Here is a 26,185-nt window from a genome sequence, read left to right on the forward strand (position 1 = left end):
TGATTTTGTAGATTTAATCTGGACAAGAATTCTAATTTCTCTTTGATGCTGCCTATAGTACATGAATCAAAAGAGGAATTATTTCTCTTAGAAACACCATAATAACTAATTTGACCTGGCATTAATTGTCATCAATTTTTAAGATTTTCTTGAAAGCCTCAGATTAAAATGCTAAATTTCCAGAAGGTAAGCCTAAAGAATATTTAAGTGAGTTATGATGCTTACTTACAAACTATTTCATTTCATTTTACATGGAAAAAATAAAAATAAATTACTATGCATATTTAATGGTAACAGCAAGCATGGGATATTGTGTGCCTAATTATATAAACATGGAAGCTTTGTTTGTTAGAGTTCCCATTTTTAGAGTTAGAGACAACAAAAGAAGAGATTTCCACAGCAAACTCTTTGCTTTAACATGAACTGCAATGATAATAGATTTATGTATAAAACAAATGGTTCTGTGTGTTACATGGTTGACTGCATTATAATTTTAGGTGCACCAGTAAGTACTAATCTAACACAACAGTGACAGGTATCTGTGTGTAATAATCCTGTAGCAGTTATTCAACTTTTGTTAATGAATGTCAGATTGCGTGTGGGGGGGGGGGGTAAGTAACCTGATAGATATCTGGCATTTCTTGAGTTGGTAGTTCCAGAAATGTCTGTAATGTTCTGATAATTGGAAATTATTGATTTGTTTCACAAGGAGTGAGTATCTCGTTGATATTGATAACTACCATGTGATGGGTGATTCCAAAGCATGGCTTCAAAGGGAAACTTTCCTCCATTGGATCCCATGTGCTTTAACTGTTGACAATAGGTAAATTTTGGTAACAAATTACTTTGGTCATTTATTTTTATTGAATAACTGGAATGTTTGCAAGCATACCAGAGAGTACCCTATGGTTCCTTGGCGAACATTGCACTGCAAAAACTCTGGTGTTGATATAACACCAGCCCGGAATCTATATCTGTCCACACCAGAGAAGTGTTAAACAACACCAGTTTCGTTTTGGTCTAACACCAGATAGGTGTTTATACAACACTAATTAGTATTAAAGCAAATTTGGTTTGATTCCAAACTGGTGTTGTTTCAATACTTCTCTTGTGTGGACATATATAGATTCCAGGCTGGTGGTAAATCAACATCGTAGTTTTTGCAGTGTGTGGATAAGGAACCAAAGCCCATTTGAGTAGTGTAGGATTTGATGCCATTCAAAATGGCCACTATATTTTGGCCTTATGTCATACTTTGGAAAATACCTAACGCACATATTTTGTGAAACAATGCCAAGGAAGGATATATCACCTTAAATTGTTGTTTTCCCTGTTTGATATTATGCTTCTACATCAGTACTATGACTTAGTATCTACATTTTGATGTACCAATTAAAACTGCCAATCACATAGGAAGTGCCGGAAGGACACCTTTTGCCTTTGGTGCCAGTTATGTGAGGACACCTTACAATTCTGTATTTGAAATTGATTGCAAATTTGTGTACCTGCTTTGTCATTGATTTAAGTTGACAATTAATTGCATGATTTGATTTGAATTTCAATTGTATTGTTAATTTGATTGTAAGATTGATTGTATCTTTATGTGATGCCGGGCTCTGATTTAGTTGTGAGGTTTGAAAATACCTTACTTTTGATATAAATACCCTATAAGTATTATTCTTGACTCCAAAGTACTCTTAAGTGGTATCTGGATACACATTTCGTTTATTTATAGCAAGGGTTGGCCAACAGAAAGGAGTTGCTCACTTTTGGGCCATTTCGTTACCAAACTTATCAGTAGGCCATCACCTAGTAGGCTAGTACAGATTCTGAAAACCAAATAAATTAAGTTCTCCATTGTGCGTAAACTCTAAATTAAAGTAACACCCCAACTTTCAATGTATTTCATTTATAGAACATTTATGAAATATCCTTTTGTCAAAATCAAGTTTTTATTTAGTTAAAGCCTTTTATCATTAACCCTGGATAACGTTGCTTTGATTGTTTGATGTTTGCATGCCTTTGCGATCCTTATTTTCAGAGAAAAAAGTGGAACCAAAAAGTATTTTTTTAAGAATACTCTAACTAGAAGCTGCGTATTACCCTTTTTACTCTCAAAATGCACTTTCCCCATTGTACAATTATATTGATAACTTATTGAATTCTTTCTCATGTCACTTTTTGAAATGAAAATTACAAAAACACTAGTAGGTACAGAGTTTAAGCAAAAAGGTGCATGAATTTGTTAACTTTCATTTCATCTTTATTTCTTTTTTCCTCCTACACTTAGGAAGTTTTACCCTGTTTTGTTACAGTTTACCATAAAGTAACACTGATTCTCAGTGAAGCCCTACAAAGTGCAAGAATTCCTATTTCTGAAAACGAAATGTAAACTACTCTGTATTTAAGCTTTTGTTTATACCAATTTTTAAATATTGATTATTCAGATATTTTATATGTTTTTACATATTTCATTGCTTTGTGTTGTATATGATTTTGTTCATAAAATGATTAAAGCTTTGTACATTTTAAACGGTTGATTAAAGCATTTTTGGTTTGCTTTAGAACTTAAAGAAGAATATATTTATATGAATATATATATATCTATATATAAAACAGAGATAGGTGAAAGTTTATCATCTATAGTATGAGTTTGGATTGTAATGTCCTTTCCCAGAAATTTTGTGTAAAAAATAAATATGAATATGATAAAATGGAAACAAATATCTGCATGTTTTCTCTTTCTTTATGATTTTAGTGATTTAGAAATAAAACATATAGAACTAGTGATGTCAAATAAGACATTTGATGGTTTGAGGCCCCCCTCCTCCCCTACAACAATTTTTTTTTCTTCAAACTTCTGTGAAACAGAAAATATTTGGCCTATGCAAAACGGGAGAGGGCAGAAACTCATTTTGGGAAAGAGCATGGGTATATTCTTCAGCACACAAGGGTAAAATTTCCATTGAAAATTCAATGGAAGCTGATCAGTACACATCTAGTCTTGACTTATAACTTTTTTTGAGATACATTATCAATCTCAAATTATTTGCATTTGATTCTTTACACAAAACCAAGGAGGGGGGGGGGGGTTCTTAGGACTATCTACAATTTTCAACAAGTTGTTGCTAACAAATTTACAAAATATACTGTAGCAATGATATTAAGAAGACAGTCTGCTGTGCAAACCTTTCACTCAAGTTAAGGGATCTTCATGCAGAGCCTACAATGACTTTGTTTACTACGAAGGCACTCTCGCTCAAGTTGAACAGCCATTGTTATGTGCTAGTCTTTGTGTGAAGACCCACTTGTTGATGAAATTTTCATTCAGGGTCTGTGCCTGCAGACTAGTAAGGAGCTACTTTGGGTGGGCTGAGTAGGAGCAGTAAAAAGGTGAATTCCTCCTTGTATGGGGGTGCAAGTTGCCCCCCCCCCCGAAAAAAGTGTACACCAGATCTTTCTAGTGTATTTCAATTTCAGAATTATTTAAAGGTCAAGTCCACCTCAGAAAAATGTTGATTTGAATCAATAGAGAAAAATCAGACGAGCACAATGCTGAAAATTTCATCAAAATCGGATGTAAAATAAGAAAGTTATAGCATTTCAAAGTTTCGCTTATTTTTAACAAAATAGTTATATGAACGAGCCAGTTACATCCAAATGAGAGAGTCGATGATGTCACTCACTCACTATTTCTTTTGTTTTTTATTGTTTGAATAATAAAATATTTCAATTTTTACGAATTCGACGATTAGGACCTCTTTGCCTGAAGCACAAAATGTTAAAATCATGGAATTCCACGTGTTCAGAGAGGAATGAAACTTCCATTTCACATGACAATGACGAAAAAATCAAAATATTTCATATAAAAATAGTGAGTGATGTCATCAGTTCCTCATTTGCATACCGACCGAGATGTGCATATAACTATTTTGTGAAATGAAGTGAAACTTTTAAATGCCATAACTTTATTATTTTACATCCGATTTTGATGAAATTTTCAGTGTTATGCTTGTTGAATTTTTCTCTTTTTATTCAAATCAAGTTTTCGTTGGGATGGACTTGTCCTTTAAAGATGCCTTTGTGCTAAACTTGGTCAAATAATACATTGGTCACATTTCCTATATACGGCGGCCGTACGCCGCGGCGAGTCGAAAGCAGCATTTTTTTATAACATTTCTTGTCCGAATTCATATAGGTGGTTTTAATAAAGATTGATAAAACGGCTATTTTCGACTCGCCGTATGACCGCCGTACAGCAAATGTGACCAAGGTATAACTTCCTTGCTTATGTGCGTTATTATTATCTAGTATTTTCATGTTTTCTCGCCCACATTGGAAAGTTTTTCTATGTAGGACCTTCAGCCATAGGACACTGATTTCGATTTGGTGCAGAAAGTTGATTTCAGAAAAACTACAAACCAACAGATTAGGCGTGTGAAAACAAATGTGGTATGGTGTATGGGTATAATTTGGCATGAGGATTTTTGTCTATATTACACCCCCCACTCTCATGCACATTCAATGTTAAGAGTGAAAGGGAGAAGGCAGGATAGTTATAGTTTATAGCCGCTTTTCAACATTGAAATCTTCAGCAAGGGTAAGTTTTTGAAATATCATAACTTAAAAAGTATATGGACGTAGTTCATGAAACTTAGACATAAGGTTAATCAAGTATTACTGAACATCCTGCTTGAGTTTCAGGTCACATGACCAAGGTCAAATGTGATTAAGGGTCAATTAACTCAGACCATGTAGAGGGAATCAATAATGAAATCTTTACACAGTTAAGTTTTTGGAATGTCATCATAACGCAGAAAGTAGGCCTATATGGACCTAGTTCTTGAAACTTAGACATAAGGGTTATCAAGTATGTTTTGCACACGTCTTAGGTCACATGATTATTGTCAAAGTCATGTTGGGTCAATGGACATAGTATTTTATTTATTGTCATATGAGTGTTTTCTTTTGTGATTTCAATAGCTGCATGTTTTTAAAGTCAGCACTGCTTCTATATTGAATCGCGTAATGCAGGCGAGACTGCCAGAGGCGTTCCACTTGTTACATATTGCACCAATAATGACGAGGGTCTTCATGTTCAATAAAATTTGCAGGGTGATACTAAATGGGGGGGGGGGGTGACTGCAAGTTTGATTCTTATTATAGTGGACAGAAAATAAAGAGGGGTGGAGGAGGAAGGCGATGGGCAGATTGCTCCCTTTCATTTTTATATGATGATTTTGATGATGGTTTAGGCTATGGTGATGATGGTGATGACGACGACGATTATGACTATGATGATGATGCCATGATGGTGGTGGGGTAATGATGTGGATGGTGGTGGGGATGATGATGATGATAATGATTATTATGATTAATTTGCTGATGTATATTACAGTGATGGCAATCACTTGATCATGCACGATGATGATGGTGACAGTTCGGTTAACGTTGTTTAACCCTTTGTGCGCTGATGTTGCAATTTCTTACATTCGTACAATTAAATTCAACAATTGTAATAAGCTAAATAAAAGGCAGTAGTTCTTGGATAACATCTATATAACGATAATAAGTATAATTAGTGCAATATTGATATTCTGAATTAAAGAAAATAACATGGAAACAAAACAATTAACCAAAAAAATTAATTCAGCGTGAAAAGAGTTAAAGCTGGTTGTTTTATGACATTGCAACTTTTTTTTACGTCGACATGCATGGATATTACATATCTCCGTCATTCACTTGAGATCACGATTACCCTCATCGTTGATCATGTTGTATGTTCGGCTCAACTACTCTCTAACCCAACGAACAGGTAAATAAAACACCAGCATCCAGATCGTATATCTTGTAAACAAGTCGAAAACGCATGCCATAATGCAGCCGACGGGTATCCGATGCGCATCGGGTACGAGCAAGCACCGATGGAAGCCAATTTCGTAATTGATTATTCGGATAGCCCGTAGTCATCCGATATAATTTGACTTGAAACCAGAAACCGGTTTTATCTCCCTCTCCCCGCCGGGTGGGGGTGTTTGGCCGTGGGACTGGGATGCCGTCCAGTCGTTTATTTTAAGGTTGCACACCTCTCACAACAATGAGAGGTTGGCAGATTATGAAGGGAAGAGAGGTTTAGGTAACAATGCTGAAGATTCATATACAATTTCCTTCGCCACCGGGTCCTGGAAGATAATCGATAGTTTCATAACGTAGATCTCTTCCAATTCTAAATTTGATCACCCGACTTCTTTTTCATTTTTCCTCTACCAGTGCATTTTCTTCTTTCATTTTTTTTTTTTACCACACATCCGATATCTTTTCAAGAAGTCACTGTACGAGAACGGGTCATTTCCCTAGACTTCATAGCTATTTCGATACATCTAGCAATTAGTTAATTTGTGTTTGAGTTTGAAATTATTCGCTTTATTTTATACTATATGAATTGTTATAAGATTATTTGCAAATTGCATATATCAATTATGGAGGCGCGATAGCTCAGTCGGTAGAGCGGGGGTTTCGGATTCCGGTGACCCGGGTTCGATTCCCAAGTGGTGCGCTAGTGCCCTTTGGTAAGGCATTTATCCCCATTGCCAGGTCCCTCGGAGAGGACCTTAAGCCGTTGGTCCCCTGGTTCCTTGCTCACAGGCACTCGTGCTTTCTTAGCAGTCAGGTAAAGAAACCTCGGTATAACAATAATTGCAATTTACGGAACAATGTAGGCTTGGAATAATGAATCAAGCTTGGGGTAAATCAGTTTAAAAGAAATTGTTTATAGTATTCAGTATGTTATGTACAACCCACTTAATTCACTTCAAAAATTGGTCAGCACCTACAGATTCTGAAAATGACGTGTTGCAGAAAGTATAATTTGCATTCTTATGTAGAAAAAATAACCTAACTGGCATGATACCTGCGTCATCACATGCCAAGGACTGATATCTTTAAGGGCGATTCCAGGCTAGAAAAAAATCAGCCATTTTCACAACATTTTTCAACCTGCTGTCCAAACGAAAGAAGAACTTCAATTTGCTTTCTGGTAATATTAAACATGACAAAATTGACAATAAAACAAATATGCTGTCCATATGTGAATTAGAGCTTAAAATGTTGCGTGTCGTACGGGACATTTCTGCGTCCCGTACGACACACAACATTTTCACCTATAATTTACCCATAATCATTTTTTTTGTATTGGTTATTAGTTTTTCACATGACTACCCACTACAGCTATATCAGTGACAAAAAAATAACATTTTGTTGCTTGAGCGTTTGGCTAGGAAATCCAAAATTGTCAAAATGTCCCGTACGATACGTATGGAATCGCCTTTAAGTGGCATGAAAGAAAAAAAAAACGACATCGAAGACAGCATTAGTACGAAAGCTTTGTAGAGGAAAAATGTTCTAAACTTGACATGTAACTTTATTATTGTGAAAAACAAATCGAATATTACATTCCTTGAACATTTCTTCAATATTCAAAGGGGTACTCCAGGCTGAAAAGAATATGATTTGAGCAGATAAAAAATAGACAAACAAAGCACTGAAAAATTGATCAAAATCAGACAAGGAATAACAAAGTTATGGGATTCAAAAAAAATTGCATTAGTTCAGTAAAACAGTTCTAGGCATGTCTTCATAAATATATAATGAGCAAAATGATGATGTCATATCCCCGCTTGTTCTTTCGTATTTTATTGCATGAAATTACGTTTATTCATTTTTTTTCCCAATAACTTAAACAATTTGATTGACAACTGATTTAAAACATTAGATTTTCATTGCTGCAACTAATTTGATAAGAATTTATACACATCATTCACATATATATGAAAATGAATTAATCATGAGTTCATGTAATAACATAAGACAACGGATAGTGGGAATGTGATATCATCAGCCCACTTAATGAATATTCATGATGACTTGCATATAATTGTTTTCACAAAATATTGTTAATCTTTAGAATTCAATAAATTCGTTATTTGTAATCGGATTTTGGTGAAATTTTCGCCATTTTGCTTTGTGAATTGTACTCTATTTTCTTGGATATAGATATTTTCAGCCCGGAGTACCCCTTTAACATGATAATAACAAAGATGAGAAATATGAAGGTTTACTTATAATGCAGAAAATTTTGCCTAGTGTTTCCATGTCCCCTGGAACCTATGGTGCTGAGATAATGAATATATATAAATGAATAAATAAAATTAGAATCTCTCATTTTGTTATGATTATGGTTGCATACAAAAAGAGAACCATTCTATACGGCTAAAATATTAATAAAGGTGTAAAGCATAGCATTGAAACGGATAGGACAACACTCAGAGGCACTCCCGTTGCTAGGCAACTGTTTCCGAGCAAGGAGATTGAATGGCCAGGGGCTGGAGTGGTGTAAATTAACCCTATCGAGAAGGTGAAGTTCAGGAGAAGTACAGGAGGATATTTTGAAGCACGGTGTCTTTAAACCATGACCACGAAGAGTCCTGGAAGGTATTGTCAAGAAAGGAAAGTCGAAGGAGCTTCAAAATGGCATCCATTTCAATAACATCAACACTGTGTGTCTTTGCTTTAGTCAACCCAGTGGCGTAAAGTGAATTTAAAAAAAATGACAGAACATTGCATACGGGGGGGGGGACAAGTAGTCACGAGGGACCGAAGAGAGCGAGCAACCAAAAATTGACTTTTTCAAAATGAAAATCTAATTTTGTGACATATAATAATTTCCCATTTCCTCTTTCTTTTTTTTCTCGATCATGAACCCTTATTTATTAATTTATTAATTCATTTATTCTGTTTATTTATTGTTAATATTTTTCGGGGGAGGGGGCAACAGTCCCCAGCCCCCTTTCTGTTCACCAGAGAGTCATCTAAACTAATAGTGATTAGTAGACAACGTCGCGTTGGTTTGTCGTTTACTTTCCAACGTATGGGCAAAAATGAACATACATTTTAATTGACTAATGCCTAACCTTTCATACTAATTTTGTCTTTTTTTGACAGGGAATGGACTGATTATAATACTCTTCAGCAAAGTAAAATTTGCCCATTAACATTATCATCCATACCCATATCCCCTACGCCCCTCTAAAGTACATAATGCCTGCAGTCCGTTGTGGTTTAGCATTGGGAGCTAAGATTGAGGGAATCAGCACGCACTGCACTAACAGGTACGGCAAGTGGGACCCACCTGAGGGAGTTCAAGGGTCGAAACTCCTCATACACCTTAATCTCATTGCGAAGAGATTACCGACCACACAATGTATAAATGCAATCTCGCTAATGGAATATAAAAATATATAAAACACATTTCCTTGATTTACAAATTGTCATCAACATCAACATAAATTACAATGTACAGGATTGTGTGGATGATCATGAGAGCAAAAAAAAAAAAACATTTCGCTAGCATCAATATTTAGTGAGGGATTTGTATTCTATACAAACTAAAACGTGAAATGTAATTCACCTGAGCAATAAAGACTGTTTCACAAATTTGTCAGCACAACTTCTTGGCAAGCTGTATAGTTTGTCAGTGGAATTGTAATGTAGTTAAGGCCTGGTCACACCGCCCGAACGTTGTTGGAGCGGTCGTAGACAGGAGAGAACAAAAAATCATCACTGCTCGCTACCGTTCACCATTTTCGATTTCGATTTTTTTTTCTTTTCGATTTTTTCCCCAATTTTGTGAGCGAAATTCGACCTTCCCTACCTACCGCTCCACGACCGCTCCAACAACGCTCGGGCGGTGTGACCAAGCCTTAATTTTTTTTAATGACTGGCAAAATCAAAGCTCTGGCGCCCTCCATTGTCCATGTAATAAAGAAAATGTACGTATACAAGCATTTGGAACCTACTTTATATAATTATGATACACGATTCTATTGACATGACAGTGTGTCTGTACCAGGTATGATCTATTAAACTTCTGAAAGAAAACGGAACTGTGTAAAACATTACAAAAACCAACAATTTATAGTGCCTATATCATGAGCTTTAGCAAGATCCTAACACTATAACCATTGACGGAAAGCAAATTTATGTTGGTTATCTGTTACATCAACAAGTTACATCGGTTAAGAACGTCACCTGGGTTCACGTCGCTGGATTAGATGGCAGTGTAGATATGCCGTAGCATACTAACAATGTCAAAGGTCAAAATTCATGATATACCCGAGGCGGTTCCTCAATGTCAATAGTATGTCGACAATGTCTAGGCTAGGTGAAAATGAAATATGAACCCTTAAGAGCCCGAGCCATCAACGATGAGCGGCTTTGTGGAGCATTTTTCCAGATGAAATACAGAGATTTCGCTTTAGGATATAGAACTGGAGTAAAACGCATGGATATAGGCAAGAGGATATATATATATATATATATATATATATATATATATATATATATATATATATATATATATATATATATATACTTAAGGTTGTGTTGTTATATTGTCCTATAAGTGCATATTAAAGGACAAGTCCACCCCAACAAAGAGTTGATTTGAATAAAAGGAGAAAAATCCAACAAGTACTGAAAATTTCATCAAAATCGGATATAAAATAAGAAAGTTATGACATGTTAAATTTTCGCTTAATTTCAAAAAACAGTTATATGAACATGCTGGTCGGTATGCAAATGAGGAGACTGATGACGTCATTCACTCACTTTTTATTTTGTATTTCATTATAAGAAATAAGAAATATTCTCATTTTCTCCTCATTGTCAAGTGAAATAACGATTAATTCCTCCCTGTACATGTGGAACTAGCATTGTTTAATACTACATGGTTCAGTCAAGTTTGTCCTTATTGTAAAATCTGTAAAAAAATGAAATATTGTATAATTCAAACAATAAAAAACAAAAGAAATAGTGAGTGAGGGACATCATCGACGGTCTCATTTGCAAGTCACTGAATTGTGCATACCACTGTTTTGTGAAATCTAAGCGAAACCTCTAAAATGTTATAACTTTCTTGTTTTACATCCGATATTGATGAAATTTCCAGCGTTCTGCTAGCTTGATTTTTCTTTATTTATTCAAATCAACATTTTTCTGGGGTGGACTTGACCTGAAAGATGGAAAGGAAGGTGGTGGGTTTGAGATCATGTATAGGCATAAGAACATTCAAGATTTTCATATAGGAGACTTGAACCGATTGTCTACTGATTGCACTCATAAAGATTTTTTCATCTTACCTTTTCCAAATCGTACACAGTCAATTACAAAATAATACTTGTGCTTTTAGTTGTGTTTCTTTTTCTTATTGCGGATAATGTAACTTCTAGAATATTTTCCTCCAAATTAGCCCGAACACAAATTGTGAAACAATTGATTTGTGTTGCTGATTTTTTTTTAAGTTCTAGAAATACTTGATTTTATTATTTTTCAAATGAAAATGTAGAAATAGATTGAGTCTGGAACGCAATTAATATGGAGGTGGCTGGTTTGAGTTCATAAAACACTGCAATGTTCTTCGTACTACTAAAGAGACTTAAATGGATTGTCAACTGATTGCACTCATACTGTCATAAGATTTTTTGTTACGTTTTCAAATTATTCAAAAAAATTAGAAACGTGAAAAATTGCACAGTAAAAGGATGCTTTCCAAAATTTGCATTTTTTATACCTACAAAAGTGCAAAGTTTTTTTTTCTTAATTAGAAAAAAGGTGACTTCTAGCAATTATTTCCTCCAAATCAGCCCGAAGATAATTATGATACAAGTAGGTCTCTCTTTATCAATGTTTCGGAAATATTCATATTCCAATAGAGTGGGTTTCAAAGCTGTATAAATACTTGATGATTTTTTGTTTTCCAAATGAAAGTGAGGAAATCGAGTGAGTCTGAAACTCAACTAGCAAGGAGGGCGAGACTGAGATATAAGTACTTGTCACTTGTGGTATTCATCTACCGTAGATCTGTGATGATTGCGGTGACGGATAGTAACCAACAAAATATCAGAGGCTGTCCGATCGCAGTGCTTCCTTGCTAAATCACTTTAGTATTATTCAAGAGAATCGGGCTAGCATTTCAAGACAGTCATATCATTCGGAAGATTGGCTGGGATCAGAAGGAGATATGCGATAAAAAGAAAACACAAATGGGAAATGTATTTATGGCAAAGAAGGGCCGGCAGTCCATTTAGGAAGCTAAAACATCGATCTCTCCCATGGATGCATCGTAATGGTTCTTTTTTATGAATGAGATCATGCTTCGGTCAATCAAGATTTCAAGGTCAAATCGTTCATTCCATTAAGAATGCATTGAATAAAGATACCCTAGTTCTATCTCGTTTTCAATGTCAACATTCTTCTTTCCAAAATTTTACTAAGTTGATATTCAGCCCCTCCCCCCGCGCTCTAGCGGGACTGAATATGAATACCTTCACAACACTCATTTGCCTGGATATATACTTTACCCAAATATGATTTTGTTTGGAGACAAATAAAATTGAGGATGAACGCATAGTCTAAAATATATTTAAAAAAACACATAATTGTACTGATGTGTTTCTATACGTGAATGCTTTTCTAGACGAAGTTACACCTAGAGTAAATAATCTTTATAAGGATAAGTTCTTCGAAAAAATTTTATAATCGTGGCTTCCTTTGGCCGAGAAGGGGGGGGGGGTGGTTTGAGGAACCCGACATCTCTATTCAATAGCCTTCATTTTTAAATTTCCTTTTTCGTTCAGACCCCTTTTCCTCCTCTCTTTTCATTTTTCTCAGACAACCTTAAATGACCCCACTTCTGTAACCAGCCCGTGCCCCCCACCCCTTGAGAGCCATAATCACAATTTGTCATGTAAATTTCCTTTTTTTACCAAAGTATGCCCCCCTGAAAGTATGCATTAATTTTTATTTTTTTAAGGGGGGGGGGGGCTTGCTTGTCAAATTTTCATCGGGAAAATGTTCCCCTCCCCCTTTAGGAAAATCCTGGATTCGCCTCTGACAGAGACCCTATCTTCTTGGTTACACAAATCGAAATGATCCCTCTACTAAAACTCTTGAAACTACACCACGTCTCTTTGAATCATTGTCAACGACTTCGATGGGGATTACTGCACCCAATCCTATCTCGATATTGGAGTGCATTTCAAGGATGATTCACAAGAAAGCTATGTTTGCGTTACCTTGCACGGTATACACATTGAAATTTTATTATTTCACATGTTTGTATCAACAGTATCATAATCTATAGCCTTAATCAAATTATAAAAACAAATATTGCCTAATCGAGTAATCTTCGTCTGATTTTTTCTTTGCTCACTCGCTCGCAAAATTGAATTAGAAGTAGAAAGATCATTTGAATGCAACAAGAAGAGGCACAATTTTTCGCAGTTTTGGCCCAGAAAATTATTGTAAACCTTCGATAAATAAAACATATTCGTAAATGAAAAGGAAAACGATAAACCCCAAAATTGTAGCCCACTTAAAAACGTTTTGACATCATTGAGATATCTGGTAATCATTTCACCATAATCCATGTGTAGAAATTAAAGCGCTGTCACAACCCAAACATCATGGTAGGGTTCTTCACGAGTGATCAGTGACTTTCTATCACATTACGTTATACAAGCCATTCTGCATGATTTTAATAACTGACTCCTAATTTTAAGAATGCAAGGATAGTGGAAATATATATCGCCTCGTGTATGACGTGTGCTATGTATTTCCTGATTTTCAGTGATCAAATTTAGCATAATTGTATGAAAAAGGAAGCCTAACAGCATGTTCAAAATGATGTACACCATCATACCATTGTCTCCTATTCAACTTTCTCCTACTTACCTTCCATAGTCTACCAAAGTCATCAAAATAACCACTTTCATCATCAACGCCATCGAGATCCTCCTCCTCCTCCTCATTTTCATCCTTATTCTATAATATAAAAAATCAAATTGTCTTCATTTAGATTGCCATTACCTTGACCCTTTATTATTCATCAAGATGATCACAATGATCACAATCATCATCGTCTTCACCATTGATTTCCGACGTCATATTTCTGGGCGACAACGCAATGAAGTAAGGTTGTCTCCAATACAACATCCATGACTCGTCCTTGGACTCGAAACATAAGGATACATCACCATGACATTTAATCACCCTGTTTTCAATAGCCGTTTTCAGTAATTGAATACAATCGACTATCACAACAAGCACAGCAATTACGTCGAGCATTGATTACCTGGTAACATTGCAAGAGGAGAGAGAGAGTGATAATTATCTCCGGCTCCAAGCGATTTATGTAATAATTGGTCGCGCCTTTTAACTTTTGGCGTCACACACTGAATAAAAAGCAATCAAGTCTTTAACCCGATGATTATAAATGCCAAAATTATAAAATCATGCTTCGACCAATTTCGTGACTCATTTATAAAGAGTATTTATGAAACAAATGCTGTTGGCAACTTTGTCAAAATCGGCACTTCAATTATTTCAACATTAATCTGCCTTTTCTTCAGACAAAATAAGTAAAAAAACCCGGAATGTTTTTAAGCGCTTTACCTGCATGATGACACACGTCATGAATTCAGGAATGGATTTGCATGAACATGTTTAAGTCTATTCTGTTGTCATCTAGGCCTTTTCGATCAGATTTTTTGCCATAATCAATACCAGTATCGTAAATATTCTACTTCAATCGTCAATTATCAATGTGGATATGGTTCAATTGTTCAGCAGTGATCTAATTAGGCCTAACTGATAGTAGTCCGTGTTCTTAACCAAATCCCTCGGAAGATTTTAAGTCTATTTTAAACATTCATGAATTTTAATATTTAAAACCCAGACCAGACTAAAAGTGAAATTGAAAAAAAATCATATACCAACCGATAGCTTATAGACTGCTTAACACAGCAATGCATTCATGCATTTTTACCGCTTTCAAGCTGAGTATTTTGCTTATAAAGAATAACTCAAATTATTACTTCGAAAATATGCTTTCTTGTAGTGCTTTAACCGGACTCGAGACCGTGACGTCATGTTGTGCTGGGAGCGTTGTGATTGGCTTTTACATAAAAATAAATGTTAACGTTTCTGCTTTTCAGATTCTGAATTCGATTTTTTTTACTTGCAGAAAAAAATGGAACGATAAATGATCCAGTTCTCAAATGGATTATATCCTATGTTGTATTATTGAGTTGAGAAATGAAATAAACTTGAAACCGGCAACTCTTCAATAATTTTTTGTGAGATTTTTTGTTTGGCTCTTATTGGGCCTAGATTGCTATGTCAGGAAAAGTTGTTACACATAATCTGAATGCAGATATAATTGGAAAGCTGCGCCAAATAATTGGGAAAGAAAAGATATGATATGCTCTAATGTATAAAAAAAACCTATAATTCTTCACTAAGTTATTTTGATTTCTTTGTTTGGCTCTTATTGGGCCTAAATTGCTATGTCAGGAAAAGTTGTTACACATAATTTGAATGGAGATATAATTGGAAAGCTGGGACAAATAAGCAGAAAATAAAATATGTTATAACAATAATAAAAAGCTTCTGATTGCATCAAATTAAGCTTACAGGAAAAATATTTATGACATCTCTTTTTTGATAGAAATAAAGAAATAAAAATAGGAAAATCACCCAGTTTGTTTGCATGTGTACAAAATATAGAATCACAATGCTTCTAACAAAACATGGCGTCATGGTCTCGAGGCTGGTGAAAGCAAGTGCAAAAAAAGCATATTTTCGAAGCATGATAATTGTAGTTCTCAAGCCAAATAATCAGCTGGTAAGCGGTGAAAATGCCTGAAGCTTGCTTTTCTTTGTTAAGTAGCTTATAAACATTCGACTGGTATATGATTTGTCAAATTCATTTTTTGGTCCGGTTTGGGTCTGTAAGGAATGGGTTACAATCGCCATCATCACGATCAACATACCCAACATTACCATTATTCATTGTTAGCACCGTCTTCATCAAGTTCGTTTCGTAAAAGTTTACATCGTGAGTTTGCCATTATGACAAGTACCATGGAAAGCTTGATTGTGATTGGCTGCTGAGCCGTTATTATGACAGCCATGATAACAAAGTTATAACATTCCTAAGTCCTTTATGGAACGGGCCCATGCAGCATCACCACCACCACCGCCAGCAGCACCACATCAACACCACCACCATCACCACCACCACCACCATCACCATCATCATCATCGTCATTATCATCATCACCATCATCACCATCACCATCATCATCATCATCATCATACCAACACGACCACAATCATCATTTTAAATAATAATGTCTCGAAGTTAATCACACTTTGAAAAAAACTAAACTTCTCGTCCATAATAAAATGGCAGACGTTTTGAATGTTAGGTATTGGGCCACTAACCACGACGTCATCATTAACGTGATTATAAATTCATATCGATTTCTCTATCCTAGGCAGTCATCACAATACTGCATGCAATAATTATTTCTCTTTCCGAAGTACCGCTTCCGATTAACTTCGTTTGTTGTTACGTGAAAAGTGCATTCTGGTCGATATTGTGACATACATGTTGGTCTGAACGACCAGGCACGGATGGGGGGGGGTTCATGAAAGCTGTTAGCACTGGCTCAATTGTCAGCTTTGAGAGTTGCAATGGTTGCCATAGTAACTTTAGTAAGATTCAGAGTCAAGTGCCTCCCAGCCAATAAAAAAACCGAGGATTTCACTGACAAATTACTAAATGAAGACAACTTTCATGAAACGTCCTCTAGAGAGATAGAGCAGGTCTCCCCTGATAGACCCATTTGCTCGTTAATTTTATTTTTCAACTGCTACCCATAAGTGGTCAAAAGTGCTCCCCTTATCAAACCTAGATCCACCCCTACATGCGATCGGACTTTTCATCAAGACCCCACCCCCACCCCTTCCCCCCCAAAAAAAGACCTCTGGGATATTTGCCCCCACTCTAGTTGCTTCTGACGCGTCTCGTGACAGCTATTTCATGTATAAATCGGTCGAGCATGCACATCCATGCTGTATACAATGGAAACTTATTCGAACCAAAGATACGCGAGGGCAGTGCTTCCCGACTCTGTTTCTTCTGCACGCTCTATATCAAACACTAAACAACAACAAAAAAGACAACAAAAATAACAACAAAAAAACAAAAAAATAAAACAACAATGGATGTGATTCGTAATTTCTCTTTCAAACACCTCAGAATTTAAACATGCTTTACATTGTCTTCATGATTATGTACATGATTCAGAGAATACAAAAAGTAATGCTTTAAAGTAGTAGCAAAAAATATTCAAAATAAATATCCAAGTGTCCTGAGCTTGGAAAAGACTACGAAACGTAATTGAACTAAATGACTTTCAATAAGATTTGTTTATCTTTCTGACTCTGGAAATTATTTGAAATCTTATAGAACAAGATACGAGCGATCACGAAAACAAGATGAAAGCATTGACAATGATGATATCAAGTTTTTACCATGGCCCCGGTATGGGAAGCGGGGCGCCCCAAGATTTTCTGGGGGTGCTACATAACTATGTTGTACACCATACGCAGCACCCCTGGATATTGGGTTGAAGAGAGAACATGTAAAGATTTGACATTACAAGAATCTTCTTGATTTTTCGGAGTGATTTTTTTTTGGCTTGTCAATGTTTATCTCACAAAAATCACCTTCATTTTAAAGTGAAAACTTTGGATGGAAAAACAAATCATGGATACAAGATACCCCGTCCAAAACAGCAAATTATATCATGTTTTTTTCAATCTGCTATAGGCCAAGATAAATTATATACCTTTTCATCAATCAAAATAACTTGATAATTGTGTCAATTACTTTGATGTAGTAATATTATTCATAACAAGGTAGCATAGGGTAACAAAAGGCGCTGATCCGAGGGGGTACTAAGAGGGCTATGGTGCCCCCGCGCCCTCGAGGCAATTTGTCTGTTGTATTACTTATGGGGAAAACGTTCTTCATAAAAGTGCCCCGGCTGGGTTGGTATTGTTTCTGGTAAATCCTTGAGTACCATGGGTTACAAGGTTTCCATGGCTATAGTTATGACCAAGCTAGTTTAATTACTCGGGAGTGATGTGAATGAATCTAACTGAGAGAAATAATTAATAGATAAAAAAATAAATAATAATAGGATGTGTCGATATAAATATATAGAAGTCCCGAGTATGAATATATAGAAATGTCAGAAATGTAAGTATTGTCCCTTTTTCGATTGTGGAAGTAAAATAATATATTTTTAAGTTTTACAGAAACTACCATTTCGACATCGATATGATTTGAAAAACATAAGGTAGGAAGAAAATGTCTATCATTTTTGGTAAACATGTCCCTATAAACATGATAAAAATGTTCACTATCGTTTGTTATCATAGTAATAATGAAGATTATGTCATCGAACTCGGTTGAAGAAAATAATTGATTTACAACATGTTTTTTTTATTATTTCATGCAGTGATGTGCATAATTGACTAATATACAGTACAAAAACAAGAGCCTTTGAAGTCAAAGACCCAATATTCTTTATCATATAAATGTTCATTTCTATTTTCCATAAAGAATTTCGTCATCCTTTAAAACATTTATAAAAATCGTAATTAAGTTAAAGAGCAATTGTCATATTTTGAATATTTTATGAGATTATACGAGCAGTTTTATTTAGCAAACTCTTGTAAAAATACAAAATGAATCGTCAGTGAGTATACAACATCTTCGGAGACATTCAACCCGTAGTATGCAATGCATATCATTAATTTTGTGAAATTTTGCGAAATCAAAAACTTTATTTTTTACATCTTACTTCAGTCTTCCGATTTCGATGATTTTTTGTCTAAAGCATGTTTGATATTTCTTCATCACTTTCAATCGATTTGATTTTGGTGCCAGCTTTGTCTATAAAAAAAAATATTTCCACGGCGGATCTAAGGAAATTATGATCATGAATTTCTGAGATATGTTTTGTGCGAAAGACAGTAAACTCTTGTTATCTATCCTCAGTCAGAGATAACCAAACACAAAAAATTAGGCGTCAGGAATTCCCCAGCAAATATACACAATATCACCATTCTACCAACAATATTGATGAATCCATTTAATCATTTCATTTTATCATTTCAGGTGCGAGACATATATAAAAATCATACATTCTTAGAAGACATTTTGTATTTACAATCATGTACACATTATGTGCAAAAAGATAATATAAAAACTTTTCTTCCATCATAGCAGATCACATTGTACGTGGATTTATGTTATATACAAACACAAGTAGAATAGGAAGCCATTAAAAAAAATCAACTATTTCTAAAGAATGGTTTTTACTTTTGCTATAATAATCGCAGTCTGACGGCTGATGTTATAAGTAGTACTATAACACTCAATAAAATGCTATTGCTAATTGTTATCTTTATTTTTGGGTCGGCACTGGATCTTGTATCCCCGGAGTTCTCAGTGTATTGTACTTCAAAAGGGCTTTCATCCGAGCAATATAGTAATGGACTTTGGAATGATGTAGCTCTCAGGGACTCCTTATTCGGAGTTTGCCCGTCGCTGGGGCGTTGTCCAGTAAAGAGTAGGACGCCCATCTCAGCGTCTGATACTGTCTTTATCAGTTCGAACTCCGTGTGAGGTAAGCTGACTCCTATGACGTCGCATCCGCCTGCTGACGTAACATCGAGGGTCCGCCCGATCTTCCATGCGCCGCGCTTTCCGCATTGGACGTTCTTGGAGTTGAATCGCTCGACTTCCTTGTCGCACTGCGGTGTGAGGTACATGGCGAGACTGGTGAATTTATAATTTGTGGCGCCCTCTACTATGGCCGACGGCTCACCTGCTGTTCGGGTTCCCTTGACCGACACAGTGTACTTGGGAAACTGACACAGCGGGTCGCGGTAGTAATGGTAGTGGCCTTCCCACGTTTGATTATCGAAAAAGATGAGGTGGCGGGTTAAGAAGTAGATGTGTCGAACCTCGCAGTGGATGCTGACCCAGCCTCCGGCTAAGGCTATGTTTTTGTGTTGTATCCGGGGTAGAATTGGAGGCGCATGCTCACGTGCGTTGTAGACGATTCGACACACAGTACAGTATTCCTGAAATGACAAATAGAATAAATATTTAGATACATAAAAAATTGTATGATATTGTTATTGACTATAAAGGCTTACTCGGGGAATGTATCATAATATGAAAGTACCTTTAAAAAATATTGAAATTTATCTGATTATCAACAGCAAGAAGATCCAAAATAACGCAAAATACAAGATTATACAAGAAAATCATAATCCTCATGCTTAGAAATATGACTATAACAGTTAATGACTATTCATCAATTCTACAACTCCAGAGTATCAGGCTCTGACAGAGGATCTTTACGTGGATTTCATGGCTGTCATCACATAAAAAATTCTTGAGGAAGAAGACAAGTCTGTAACTAATAGACAGAGACGTCGAACAACGTGAAATTGTTAAAGCTAATCATTAAAGGAGATTATCTAAGTCCCACCAAAAGCCATTATTGACAGACTTCGGATCGATGAAAACATTGCTTTAAAAGAAAATGTCCCGTATTGGTTAATTTAGACATGAACAGGTATTGTCAGCCTGTATGCGTGGCCGAAGCCTAAAGCTATAGGAACATGAGAAGATATAACTACGCGGTCTTTACTAGCGAATGTCAAGGGGTTAATCATGGCAACGTCGTGCCAATTTTTCGGCAGCGCCAACATCGACAGAATCAATTCATCGAGTATTGATGCACACCAATGAGCTTGTTCCGGATTGCCAGAAAATTACTACCCCACGAATCCACCAAAGCTTTGAGTGCCCTACGACAACGTGAAAACCTTGCTTTTATTTGAAAACCTCCCTGTCATACGAAAAAAAGCATCTTTAAAATGCTTACGAAATTTTAACAGTAACCGAAAGGGCCCTTGCGGACAATGCAAGTGCCGAAGTTGATGCTGAAAATTGATTAATTAACGTGTTTTTTTTTATTTCTTAAATAGGCCTGATTAACATAATTAACTTTCGTGGTTAGCTAATCGGAACATCTCCTTACAAACGATCGAATGTTTGATAAAATTTAAATATGTCTATAACTGCTTTGTTTACTGCCCATTTGGTCTCCTCTCAAGGGGGTCTTATCTCGTTATTTCTGCAACCAGTTCGTCTGATAACCTTTCAGTCTGATTGCTACTGGTTCGAACTCCATTTGACATATAGTGAAAAAAAACCAAACATGCAGACGATGTGAAAACTAGACCAACTGTCGCGAAAGATAGCATCAGACTAAATGAGAATTACACTTGGTGGGTATAACACTAATTGCATAAAAACTGAAAGGGGTGTGTGAGGGTCGAGAAAAGAGTACAAATGCAATCATGTGCAGTAGCGACATGGGGAGGATGTTAGCCAATATCCCCAACCCCATGCAGCCAGCTCTTGAATTACCATCCAACGGTACACATGGTACATGCAATTTTTCCTTCACCACTCTACCTCCAAACTAGCCCTACCCCCTCCTACTTAATAAAAAATAAAGTCAACCACCGCGGTGACACGACATTTGCTCCTGCGACAATTGCTCCGGTCTTAATATCTTAGAAGGCTTAGGGTTAGAGTTAGGATTGTAATAGAGTTTTTGGTTCAGAATGATGTAAATATTATGATAAGGGTTTATTTATTTTTAGAGGTTATGTTTCATGTTTTGCTTAATGTGCAGATTCTCCATCGGAGCAATTGTCGCCGGAGCAAATGTCATGGAACCGCTACCGCCACTGAAAACATAAGAATGTGAGCCAGTGATCCCTTCTCCCTGAGTGCCAGGGGTAACCACATTGTTTGGAGGGTTGGCAATGTAAGATCTAAATGAGATGTGAAGTGGTTCTACGCGATACCATGGGTGCGTGGAGAGCGAGATAAGATGGAGAGTGATTGGGGGCATGAGTGAGATGTAGGGAGGGGAGGAGGGAAAATATCAAAAGTCACAGAAAAAAAAAATTAAGTGAGGGGTAGAAGGGAGAACGAAAGTGAGAAGATAGAGGAAGAAAGAGTAAGAGAAAGAGAGAGAGAGGGGGGAGAGCCATGTTGAAATCATGGTACGAGATACTTGAGACAAATATAGCCGAGGGGAAAGTCTGCCAGTATAGTGCGCGTAAGATCAAAGGGGATGGAGTGAGATAAAAATACGAATAGGAAGGAAGTGGGCCTATCGCAAAAACACATAAAGAGAAATATAAAATGCCGTTATTCACGCACTGATTAGCAAATGCGCACAAGTATATTTTTTATGAATGAATGGATCGCCCGCATCCTTGTCGAATTATGTGCCCACCGTTCCTCAATTTCTTGCTGTAAATTACGTTCAGTTTAAGATATAATTAAAACAATGAAAAACGCAAACACAATCTCAGCAGATTGGTGAATACCGATACCTTTTTTTTACCCGACATAGCATAATGGCAATGAGAACAAACCGGATATATATTGGTCAGGATTTGACGAGCGGCTCTAGGCGGGGCAGTAATACAATGCTAATGCTTCGTCTCCCGATGGGGGCATAAAGCTCACCCCAATAAAATGAAGAGTGGATGCAGATAATGACCACTTCAACCAGTTCCCATGCAAGACCCACTCAATGAGACCTGAATGAAACCGTATACTGCAGATCTAGTTTTTCCGGAACTTTTTCATTTTTTTTTTGTATTTCCCCTTTTTTCGAGCCCCTTTTCATCCGTCCTAAATGCTGACGAGACATCAGTCATCGTGCTGCCTTCGCTTCTCCTACTCGGAGACAATAAGACACGTTTTGTGTTTTTGCTTTCTTGTCCAATTTAACACATTATGATCAAAATAATGAAGACATGAAGGAAATCAAAGACGATCCAATTTCGCCTCTCAGTTTCTCACATGACGCGATCATGTATCGCGTAACCGCTCGGAGCCCCGAGACAAATGATGCAAAATAATGATCCCCTTAAATATGGGCTTGTTTCCGAGATGAATGAACACATCACATTCACCCCCACATCTGCCAGGCTGTGGCCTCGAAAACGGCGGTCACAGACAAACTGGTTTATCGATTGATTATTCAATTTTCTTTGTAGATTTCAAAAACATTAACATTTCAGAAAGATACTTTACATGGAGAGAAAGAAAACCACGGGAGATAATGTTGACTATGAGGACAAAGATAAAGTAAGGAGTTATCATTGGGTGCATGAAGGTGACTAATGACAATTTCACAATTTTGACAACTCTTGTGTCATTTGTATTCTGAGTGTTGGTTACGGGCATTGCTAGGAAAAAAGAAGAAAAAGAAGCAGCAGCAGAAGAAGAAGAAGCGGGAGAAGAAGAAGAATAGGAAAGAAGAAGAAGAAGGGGAGGAGGAGGAGGAGAAGAAGAAGAAGAATAAGAAAAGAAGAAAAAGAAGAAGAAGAATAAGAAAAGAAGAAGAAGAAGAACGGGAGAAGAAGAAGAAGACGAAGAAAAGACAGAAGAAAAAGAAAGAAAGTAAGTAAGAAAGAAAAAGAAAGAAAGAAAGAAAGAAGAAAAGAAGGAAAGGGAAAAGAAGATATAGTGGCATTAATGGTAGCAGCGGGAGAAGTATTGTTGCAGCATTACTAGATCTTTAAAAAAATGTTCTTGAAGAAGGAAACATCATCGCATATCCAAAACATACAGGACAGGCGTAAAAAGTGGAACGAATAGATGTTACCCATTTCATCATACAAATTAGATGGATGTCATATGCAAAATTATATAAGAACGACAAAAAATAGAGAGAGAGAAAAACGACATAAATCGAATCTAAAGAGTCGCAGAATACTCTCCGGGGCAAGTAAAAAAAATAATGAAATCACATTATTTGTGAATTCAGAGCGAAGATGTCTCTTACATCGGAAGCGTAGGGTATTCAATCATGCAAATGTCTCTCCCCCCCAAAAAGCATTAAAAATTCATCCCTCACTTTCTCCTTCACAAGTATTCTTATATTTTATTGCAAAAGTTGCAAAAATCGTGCTTCTGACTAGAACATGGCTTTGATCCAGAACACCACCCCCAGAGGACATTCTACCTTTAACATCTCCGAGTTCTGTATTAAGATATATCATGTAGACAAGTCATCCGCTATAAACGTGGCTCAAATTAGCTAGAAATCGTAACAGATGTACAAATCTGGGTCTTTGCCCTCTTTTACACAACGCCAGTGGCAAGATATTATTTTTACCAATAGCGAAAAAGAATCACTCCACCCACGATCATGACGCTTGCCAACATTTAAGACGGCAGTGCGTCTTCTAGTTCTAATTTCATTTCAAAGTAAAACAATTCACTCACCTTAAATCTAATAACACAAATAGCTTCAACTCACAATATTATTGTCTCCACCGAACATGTCTAGAATTTTACTTATCTAAAACGGAAATATTACAGTCTATTCGCCAAATGATGTTCGGTATAGAGACACAATTTTCCAAATTAGGTTAAGTACATGCACATTAATTAGGTCGCTGATAATACAATCGCATTTAGATTTTCGCCACGGGCTTGTTAAATCTGTGCCGCCTTTGCCGCTTTGTTCAAGCAAAAGTAACGAGAAAACCCCCCGGCATATCCAGGCTGATAGGTTTAAAATGATCGATACATACTGTTAATTTAAAAAAAGGATCCTAAAAAGAACCTTAAAGAATACAACCCTCCTCTTCCAAAATGTCTAATCACTGATAATTTTTCAACATTAAAAAAAATGATATCACAGAGTTTTCGCAGCAGTTTTCACCCGATAATTTAAATGTTTATATAGGATCTCTTAGTCAGTTGCAGCAGTATAGAAATACTATAATAATTGTAATCGTATGGTTATAAAACCCAGAAGAGATGAATATTCTTTGATTCTGTCAATCGAACATCGCTGTGACAAAAATACAAGTCAGCCACGAAAGATGTAGCTCTTCTTTTATTAATCGCACATTCTGTTCAAAGTCAAGACAAAAATGAATGATGAACTTGAGACAAAATGATGAAGGACAACACAATCATCATTCAACGCGCGCCACGCCATTCTGGGTAAACGGGCGCCACGTGTTGAAGATAATATTTCTACATCTTAGGGAATGTCCCCACTGCCAGTATATATTTTCAGTTCCCCGTGTATTATTCAGGCATTCGTATGCAAATTCAAATCCTTTTGTAATTCCGTATTGTACAGTTAACGGGGTGCTACTCAAAACTGTCTCATAATTACGACATAAAGATTTAGCAACTTTCCTCCTTAATAATCGTGTCAACTTTGTTCTTTTTGTCTTCTGTTCTTACTATATAACCTTTTCACAACGCTTTCAATAGATTAATATGATTTTTGACAACTCGGAGAAAAGATGGAGTCATTTTTCTTTTCATATCAAGATATAAGAAAAGGTATACCCATCGAAAGGAGTTACCGTAACGGAAACAGGGATGCAGAAAGAGCTTTACGAATCTAAGAGACACAGTTATCGTGCGGGCAGTGCGAACACGCCAATACATTTTAAAATAGCTCGACCCCATTAACCTCATTCGTTCGTCTGCAATTAATTCGTCTCCGCGAAGTCTTGTTCTCACACCCATTATTTCTCATCTTTACCATAATCTCCTCTCTTGGTGCTTCTGTTTCTTCATCAAAAATATTGTTTTCCCTATTCATCACGACGACATGATTAATTGACGTATTGCGCCCTCCGAGATATGAATTATGATTTAGTTAGTTTTGTGACAAAATGGGGACTGTGTTTACTCACACGGTGTCAATTGACCCCCATGTAGTCTGCAAAATACGGATTTTGGTCACATTTTGCCCGCGGCTGCGAACCCCAATTTGATATAGTCTCCCAACAAGACTTGTCACATTTTACGATAAGTTTTACTTTTCATGACATCTATCATATAGAGGAAATGTAGGTTTTTGTTATAGGTTAAATGGGGAGCAAAATGGCCAACACGTGTCCCATTGAAGATATGTTATTAACTGGTTAGTCTTAAAATCTACCTTTTGAGATGACTATCAGGATAGAGGATAAAATTGCCAATAATTTTTATTTGTGTATAGAAGCTGAAATGCTCAGGGGGTATACACAGCAAAAACTGTGGTGTTAACTGGTGTACATAGAGGACCACACCAGTTATTTTACATCGGTGTTAAATTGGTGTGAGTTTTACACCTACAGGTGTTATTAC

General features: G+C 36.3%; 1 protein-coding gene across 1 annotated transcript in view; it reads right to left on the reverse strand.

Annotated features, from left to right (window-relative positions):
* Positions 1 to 17,332: 17,332 nt before the first annotated feature.
* LOC121406853 (protein APCDD1-like) overlaps positions 17,333 to 26,185 on the reverse strand; it is a 38,361-nt gene continuing 29,508 nt past the window's right edge. Inside the window, exon 4 of the mRNA XM_041597725.1 lies at positions 17,333 to 20,061. Within this exon, the coding sequence (XP_041453659.1) occupies positions 19,300 to 20,061 (762 nt within the window). The 3' untranslated portion in view covers positions 17,333 to 19,299. The remainder of the gene's footprint in view (positions 20,062 to 26,185) is intronic.

The sequence above is a fragment of the Lytechinus variegatus genome, chromosome 2, assembly GCF_018143015.1.
Source record: "Lytechinus variegatus isolate NC3 chromosome 2, Lvar_3.0, whole genome shotgun sequence".
Lineage (NCBI taxonomy): Eukaryota > Metazoa > Echinodermata > Echinoidea > Temnopleuroida > Toxopneustidae > Lytechinus > Lytechinus variegatus.